Raw genomic sequence first — 9,490 nt, 5'->3', positions numbered from 1 at the left:
GAACACCTGGGCCCTGGTTCTGCCGGGTCCCCTGATGGGCACACAGCCTCCCCGATGCTGAGTGGGTACAACGCTTGCCAACTCTCCCTGTAAAGGACGTTCAGGAAGGGCTGGGGTAAGCTTCTGATGAACACCCCGTGCATTAAAGGGCAGTTCGTCACCAGGTAAGGTTTTCCCTTTTTTTCTCAATTCTGGAAGGATCTTACTTGCTCAAAGAGGGTCACAGCAGCTGCAGGTGATACAAGGGAAACCAAGCCAGGCAGGGATGAGTAGCAGCTGCTTCAGCTCCGGCTCAGGAGAGACCTCACTACTATTAAGTTTGGTGCCCTTAATTAAAAATAAATGGGGACGCTCGAGTGTGGCTTCTGCCTGCTCGTCCATGACAGGACTGAAATGCTGCAGCCTCCCCTGTTACTTTCACTGTGGCGGGTCCAGCATCTTCCTTCCCATACCCCACACGTAATGCTAATTGCTCAGAAATTGAGGTGACGTATAACTGCGTACCTAAATAATCGCTTGTTCTCTGTACCTGCTCCTGTGGGGAGAGGTCTGTGAGGACAGGCTCCTTCACCACTGTGCCAGCAGTGTGCCTGACACACAGGAGGCTTGACACAAATACATTTTTACTCAGTCAGTGCTGAGGAAGGTGAGGCAGACTGCTCCGTCACCATGCGATGGCACCAGCCCTTGCAGAAGTTTGTCCCACGTTCAAGTCAGGGACCCACCGTCATCTGGCAGAGTCCACCACTGGCCCTGCCTTGCCCACCTGATTCAGGAGACTGGTGGGGATCCCCCAGTGGGGGAAGCTGGGGCAGAATCAAAGGTGCAAGGCAGGAAGGGGCCCTGGAACTCATTCCCCCTTGAACTCATTCCTAAAATGTGTGAGTTGTGTCCTGGGGTCCTCTTCTGCTTTGGGTCTCCAAGACTTGCACGTCCAGGCCAACAGCCATGTATCACATAACTATATGAATTGTACATGTTCCAATTATTTAACAGAAATACACTTTTGAAAGCTTATTTCTAGAGACTCTATAGCAGTCACTCCCCTTTCCAATAAGCAATTTCAACTCAGGCATTTACTAACGACCTTTTATTAATTTGTATCATGCTCACGTTTTCATTATTTGCTCTTCAAAACAAAATGATTGGTTTAATCACAATTCACACAAATCAACGAATATATTAATCCATAGCAAAGGAAGCTGTTTAAATGAAAAGTGTATCATCCAAAATGGACAAGAGTCATATAAACTACTCAAGCCTAAATCTCATCATAATTAGCATAAAATAATGGGATTGGTCACAGACCAAGCCTAATGAAGGGGACCAGCACCTGTCTCCTGGTAGGCTGGTCTCCATAAAACCTGTTAGCACAAAGAAATATGCAGTTAGCAGATCTAAAGCTACCCAAACATTTGTAAACCACAATTCTAACTTAATACTGATCTATCTTATAGACAATAGGTTATAGATGAAGCAGTTTATAATTTCCAACAGAATTTAAAATAAAAATGAATGAAAAAAATCTTCACTTTTTTCCTACTTTATAAAATCCCTTGTGAAATATCCATGGACCACCTAAGACTTTTATCTTCTTCATATATTTTCTTCTAATTACTATATTTTTTTCAAGTCAGCTATTTTCTTTACTGTGCTATCTCACCTGATTTTTTCCCATGTTATTGCCTAATTTTTGTTGCAGTTATAATAATAGTGTGCTAGATATTTTGTGAACTATATCTTTCACTTAATCATATGTGTTTGCCATTTCCACATTATGAAATCTTCAATAAAGCACAGCCTTACCATTGAATATTTAGGGCATTCCAATTTTTTTCTGTTGTTTGATATAACTTTATAAGTAATTTACTTTCAGTCATTTAAATTGTTTCCTTGATGTAGAGAAATAAGAATCAAAGCATGTGAACATTTTAATCGTTCATACTCTGTTTAAATATTTTACAAAATGGTTGGATCAATTTACATTGCTCCAGAAATTTCAGTGTGTGTTAGTTTTACAGACACCAAACTGATTCACTTTCAACTATCTTTTAGTTATGAAACATCAATTGTTAGTAATTACTAACTATAAATGAGATTAAATATTCTTCTGCATGTTTATTTTATAGGTTTACATGAAAAATCTATTGACATTCTTAACTCATTCTATTTCCTTCCATTTTCAAAAGAACTTTTTAATTTAGCTGCTTAAAGCCCTAAAAATAAATCTCTTAACCTGACCTAAATGTTAATAGCAATAGAAGCAAAATTTGCCAAAACTGACTGTGCTACCTTAGAGAACCTGAATACCTTCTGCTTAATCTGGTGGATCTTCAGAGTGAAGCAGAAGAAAATGCATTATTATAGATCTGAGGGCCAATTTCATTAGGAGGTTGTAGATTTTGCTTTCAAATTACTAATTTTTTTTTTAACAAACACAGAGCATGGTCACTAGAGACAAAACAGGTAAAATGTAACTAAACATCCAAGGAATTGGGGAAACCTATGTGACCATCAATGGCAGGAGAAACCGATTCATATACTGTCCAGCACTCACAGAGAAGAAAAGTAAGGGTAACTTGGATTTTGCATCTTCCAAAGCATCAGGACATTCCCACATTACTTAACATCACAGAGGAGGGCGACCCCCCGGAGTACCCAGTGCTCGGGGGCCTGGGCTGTCCTGAGATCCACAGCTGCAATGTAGTTTAAATCTGTTCGAACTGGCTTCTTGTAGATGGGGCAGGAGTAAAACCGAGGATCTCTTACACCTACAAAAAAATCATAAGAGAAAGGAACTTGGTGAATTTCTGATCTGAGCATCTCAGAGAGAGTGCAGAGTGCACGCCGACAGGCATTCCAGATGGGTTTGGCAGAATGGAGGAAGTTCCTCTAGGGGTCATAAAATTCTGGCTTGTGAAGCAGACACCCAGCCAAACTTAGCTGGACCTTGCTTATGACCATGACAGTAACCCCTGCCCACATGCTTCCTCTGGTTTCCACCTGCCAAGTCAACATTCCCCTCCATGTTTTCTCCTTGACCTCCACACCAAATCTTGTGCACACACTACCTCATTCTGTTCCCCTAGGCCTTGCCTTTGGCATGAGGGGCCTACGCCTTAATCAGATATCCAGCACCAGGGAACAGCACTTCATCATCATCGTTATTTAAAAATCTCATCTTCATCCTTCTGTACCATAGTCCACATCACATTTAAACCACAGGACAGAAGGTGTGCCCTGGTCAAACCAGGTATTGTGGATTCCCTATGTATGTAGTTCAGCTCCTAGAGATTCGATTCTCCCTTTGGGGAGTAAGAGAATAGATAGGGTTTTTAAAACAACGTTTGCAATGAATACATCTGTGGATGTCCATCTTTGAAAGATCTTCTCTAATGTTATCTGTGACTAACCAAGGACTTTTTCTGTGCAGCCTTGGAAACGTCATGTTCAGGGACAGATCAGGTCTGTGGGGCATTAACTTGTCCAATTCACTCAGGCCCACTTTGAGAAAAACAGAAAAAAGTTTACAAATACAAAATTGGGCTTGGGAGGAAGCCTGTACCTATGAGCAGCCTGGAAGTTTAAGCTTCACTAGCTTCTGGTAAAACAAGAACACTCTGCCCAAGGTAGTTTACTGCACATCTCCTAGCATCCATCTCAGGAAGTAGATTATCTTTTATTGTCTTCCAGATTACAAATTATTTAGGGCAAAAGTTGTGTCTTCACTCATGCTTGCACACCTCTGGAAAGCCAGTGCCACATTATAAAGGTCTCTCTTGTAACTATTGAGATGAAGTCATGATTGACTAAGAGAATAACTTAGCTTTGGTGAACTAGCCTAACACACACAGGCACTGAAACATGGAAAGAGTAACTGTATACATGCAATGTTAACATGTCAGAGTCACTGAATTTTCTTCCCAGAATTAATTTGCTGAATAATTTATCATTTTTTATAACAAATGAAGAAAGCACAACAATATCAGAAGTTAAAGCCTCATTATTTGACCTATAAAAGCTTCACTCTGCTATACCATGTGTATTTATACACCCACTATAAATTAAATCACTTTTATTGAAAGAAGTTAAAACATTTGAATATGATATTATACATAAGTTTCACTATGAAATAAATATTCTAAACTAGTGATTCTTAACTAGAGGTGATTCTACACTCAGAGGAAGTCTGCCAATATCTGGAGACATTTTTGCTTATCGAAACCACGTGCTTGCTACAAGCATCTAATGGGTAGAGGCAGACATGCTGCCAGCACCCTATAATATACAGGACAGCTCCCCACGACAGGCAGTGATCCAGACCAAAAATATCCATAGTAACAAGACTGAGAAACTCTCCTAAAACAAGAAAGTCATGGATATTTTTTAGTATTTTTAAACTGTGTTTAGCCAGACATGGTGGCGCATGCCTGTAATCTCAGCAGCTCAGGAGGCTGAGACAGTAGGATCTTGAGTTCAAAACCAGTCTCAGCAAAATTGAGGTGCTAAGCAACTCAGTGAGACCCTGTCTCAAAATAATTACAAAATAAGGCATGGAAAGGTGGCTCAGTGGCCAAGTGCCCCTGGGTTCAATCCCTGGTACCCACCCAAAACAAACAAACCTGTGTTTACTGAATCCCATGAAATTAATCATTAGAAACAACCTAAAATAATATGAAGCCTAATTCTTAAGTTTAGTCTTATTTTTTCAATTATTATGAGAATATCACTAGAATACTAATTAGATAAACATATATATGTACAAATACATTATTCTGATCAAACAAGTGAATGGCATGAAGCATGAAATGTCAGCTATACTGATACATTTAAAGCCTTTAATCCTAGGATCTGTAAACGTGGGATAAATATATAACTAATTGTTCTTCTTGCTGCAAATTTGATTAACAACCATTTCATAAATCTTGAAGTAAGCCATCAGAGTCTTACTGATAATTCCAATAAGAACACCTTGTGAAATACTTGGCTTCTTGGACTTTAATCCCAAAGGAAATTTGGAATTATTTTTTAAAAAATCTTTCTTTTTAATAAGTAGATAAAATGGTAATTCTTTGAAATACTTGTCCAATTTCATTCATTTTTAATTGCTTCAGACCTAAAGGTACCCATGCCAAGTCACAGCATGCAGCAGACTTCTGCAGCAGGGTTAGAAGCCACTGAAATACAATTTCATAGTAAAAATGCTGACAGATGCTAAACAACCTCACAAACAGGTGATCTGCAGCTCTTCCTCTGCTTCACAAAGAACTCTGAAGACAAAAATAAGCAGCTAGCTAGGGAGAACAAATCGGCTACATATGCAAAGCCTCAGGGTTCCAGAAAGAGATGCAGAGAGAAGGGGTTGTGAGAGCAGGTGAGCACCACACTTCAGGATCCTAAAGCTTTTAATAAAACACCTTGAGAGAAATTCACTTTCTGACTACATAACTTCCTGACCTACCCCGTATTTTAACCATATATTAATGTGCATTGCCTGTATTTGTGCCAACAGCCCCAGTGACCGAGTTGCAGAGTCTCTGGATAACCTTGAAATCGCTCCCTGTTATCAACAGTTAGCCTCCCTGTTGATAAGAACTACTAGGCAGTCCACTCTCGCATATGGTGCTTCCTTGTTTTTCTTCCTACCCTCCTGCCCCTGCCCCTCCCTTCACTCCCTCTTCCTGATATAAAGTAACTCTATTCTTCCCTAGCCCCATGGAACTTCTTTTAATCCTTTAAAGATCATGCCAGTTAATGAAATCAATGAGTTTGTCGGGATGAACCAACTACTACGTATAATTATAAAGCTCTAATAATAATAATATATAAATTTTAAAAAATTAAAAAGGAGAAAAGAAAAGAAACCAGGATTTGGGGACTGAGACCAGTTATTCCTATTGGGTTATCATTGTTTCTAGGTCCTCCCAGGGGACAGAGTCTGGAAATAAAAGCTTGCATACTAACCCACTAAAAAAAATCATGTCAGTTGAAATGTTAATAATAGTACTAATGTCAGAATTATTTATTATGTCCCTACTATGTGACATCGTACTTTTACTTTCCCAACAGTCCTATGTGGTGGGTACTGTTATCAAATCATTTTACAGATTAGAAAACCAAAACACCAGGAGGTAAGTGACATGTCCTTGACTATTAAGTGACCAGCCAAGAATCAAGCCTGGCCAGAAGGGGTCCACAGCCTGCTACGCTCTCAAAGGCTGCAGCACACAGGCCAACGATGCTGGTGAACCTCTGGGTCTTTCCAGAAAGACGCAAAAATGAAGTGGAGATAACTGATACCTGAGCTCAACGTGTGGTATCTATGAGATTCCCCCAAAGTCACGTGACTAATACGAGGGTCCTGTAGCCAGGAGGACAACTCAAACATCCCAAGTTCACGGTCCTCCACCAAAGAACAGGGGTTTGAGTCCCAGAGCCTGTAGCAAGAGGGAGGATGAGTCCATGGGGAAGAGAGCTCCATCCCCAGGGGACAGGGCTGCCACTGTCCCTGCCTCTCCTGCTGACAGTCTTCTTCACTAGGTGTCTGAGAAGAATACGACCAAGAAATACAGTAGAAAATTGGTAAATGGGATAGCATCAAACTAAAAAGCTTCTTCACAACAAAGGAAACAATCAAGAGCAAGAAGAGAGAACCTACATAATGGGAGAAAATCTTTGCCACCTGCACCTCAGGGTATTAATTTCCAGGACATTATAAAGAACTCAAAAGGCTCAACACCAAAAATTAAATAACCCAGTCAATAAATGGGCAAAGGAACTGAACAGATCCTTCTTAAAAGAACATAGATGATCAACAAATACATGAAAAAATGTTCAGCATCTCTAGTAATTAGAGAAATGCAAATTAAAACTACACTGAGATGTTATCTCACTCTAGTCAGAATAGAAATTATCAAGACTACAAGCAACAATAAATGTTGGCATTGCTGGTGGGACTGCAAATTGGTGCAACTCCTCTAGAAAGCAGTATGGAGATTCCTCAAAAAACTAGGAATGGAATCACCATTTGACCCACCTATCCCACTCCTTGGCATATATCCAAAAGATTTTAAATCAGCATACTACAGTTTCACAGTCATATCAATGTTTAGAGCAGTACAATTTACAATAGCTAAGCTATGGAACCAACCTAGATGCCCATCAACAGGTGAATGGATAAAGAAATTGTGGTATGTATACACAAAGGACTATTACTCAGCCAAAAAGAAGAATGACTTTATAACATTTGCCAGTAAATGAATGGAACTGCAGAATATCATGCTAGAAATAAGCCAATACCCCACCTCAAAAAAAGTCAAATGTTTTCACTGATATGTGGAAGCTAAACCACAATAAAGGGGGTGAGGGGAAGAAAACAAGTTCAATGGTTTAGACAAAGGGCAATGAGAGGAAGGAATGGGGATAGGAATAGGAAAGACAATAGAATAAATCTAACATAATTTTCCTAAGTACACATATGAAGTTACTTAAGTGAATCCCACCATCATGCCCACCCACAATGGGGTCCTAGTTAAAATAAGATATATCCCATGCTTATGTAACTTTATTAAAATGGATTCTACTGTACAAGAAGAACCAATAAATTAAGATAAAATTACTAATAACTAATGATGAAATAATATAATTTGTTAAAAAGAACTCTATTATAATTATTAACACATTTATTATACAAATTAATGGGCTTCACTGTGACACTTCCAAACACACATAAGTTGCACTAGATCATGTCAGCCCTGCCTTCCACCCTGTTTCCCTCACTTCTCTTCCTTCACTCCTCAGTCTCCAGTTTCCTTCTCCTACCCCAAAGGTCCCTCCTTTATTTCCAAGAGACAAACTCACATAAATACAGTCATCTCATACTAGACAAAGGTGCCAAAAACATACAGTGGAGAAAAGATAGGCTCTTCTTTTTAAAAAATGTCCACATGTGAAGGAAAACATTGGTATTTGTCTGTGAATGGCTTCTTTCTAATGTGAGGACCCTGGTTTCACCTGTTTGCTTGCCCCTGACATGACTTGGTTCTTCTTTATGTTGAGTAATACTACGTTGTGTGTATACATTATATTTTCTCCACTCATTCATCTGTTGATGGGCACTGGGGACAGGATGATTGCAATCTGGGGTATTGTCACTAGTGCTGCAATAGACTTGGGTAAGCAGGTATCTCTCTGAGATGCTGACTTCCTTTCTTTGGAAATACTCAGCAGTGGTATATCATATGGTAGTTCTACTTGTAGCTTTTTGAGAAAACTCCATACTGTTTTTCATAGTGTCTGCACTAATTTACCTTCCCTCCAACAGTATAGAAAAGTGCCTTTTCCTTCACATTCTTGCCAATGTTGATTATTTTTTGGTTTTGATAAAAGTCATTTTTGTTAGGATGAAAACTTCAATGTAGTTTTGGTTTGATTTTCTCTTATGGCTAAATTTACTAAGCATTTTAAAACATATTTATTGACCATTTATATTTCTTCCTTTGAAAGTGTTCAGATGATTAGCCCATTTTATACTGGATTACTTGTTCTTTTGTTGTTACATTTTTTGAGTTCTTTATGTATTCTGGATATCAAACTTCTGGCAGATGCATAGATGGCAATGATTTTCTCCCATTTTGTAGATTGTCTCTTCACTCATGTTTTCTTTGCATGCAGATGCTTTTAAATTTGATATAACATCATCTGTCAATTCTTGCTTTTGTTTCCTGAGCTTTTAGAATCCTGTTCAGAAAATCATTGCCTACAACAATATCTTGAAGTGTTTTCCCCATGTTGTCTTCCAATAGTTTCAAAGTTCCACGTCTTTCATGAAGGTCTTTGATCCATTTTGAGTTCATTTTTGTACAGGGTGAGAGATGAGATCTTTTCAGTCTTGTACATGTGGATATCTAGTGTTCCCAGCACCATTTGTTGAAGAGGCTGTCTTTTCTCCACTATACATTTTGGCTCCTTTGTTGAAAATCAAATGGATGTACATGTGTGGGTTTATTCATGGGTCCTCTCTTCTATTCCACTGGTCTGAATGTCTGTATTTTGCCAATCCCATGCTGGTTTTCTTACAAAGGCTCTGGGGTCTATTTTGAATTCAGATATCATGATGTCTCCAGAATTATTCTTTTTGCTTGTTGGCTGTTCAGGATCTTTTGTTTACATAGTTTCAGGATTGGGTTTTCCAGTTTTGAGGGAAATATCATTGATATTTTGATGGAAATTGCTTTGTATCTGTAGACTACTGTTGGTAGTCTGGCCATCTTAATATTATTTCATTTAATCCATAAACATGGCAAGTCTTTCCATCATCTAATGTCTTCCATAATCTCCTTCTCCAGTGTTTCATAATTTTCATTATAGAGGCCTCTTATCTCCTTAGTTTTACTCATAGGCATGTGTCAAGGCTATCATGAATGGGCTTATTTTTGGAGTTCATTTTTGCACAGGGTAAGAGATGGGATCTTTTCCTTTCATTTCTTTC

At 38.9% G+C, this 9,490-nt stretch overlaps 1 protein-coding gene across 5 annotated transcripts in view; it reads right to left on the bottom strand.

Moving 5' to 3' along the window:
• Nucleotides 1-1,074: 1,074 nt before the first annotated feature.
• The window catches only part of DNAH5 (dynein axonemal heavy chain 5), a 301,487-nt gene continuing 293,071 nt past the window's right edge, over nucleotides 1,075-9,490 (bottom strand). For all 5 annotated transcript variants that reach the window (XM_079145501.1, XM_079145505.1, XM_079145502.1 and 2 more), the window contains exon 79: nucleotides 1,075-2,771. In XM_079145501.1, coding sequence (XP_079001627.1) covers nucleotides 2,620-2,771 — 152 coding nt within the window. In that variant the 3' untranslated portion in view covers nucleotides 1,075-2,619. The remainder of the gene's footprint in view (nucleotides 2,772-9,490) is intronic.

The sequence above is a fragment of the Sciurus vulgaris genome (genome assembly GCF_902686455.1).
Source record: "Sciurus vulgaris genome assembly, chromosome: 6".
NCBI classification, from domain to species: Eukaryota; Metazoa; Chordata; class Mammalia; order Rodentia; family Sciuridae; genus Sciurus; species Sciurus vulgaris.
This window is presented reverse-complemented; position numbering and strand designations above follow the sequence as displayed.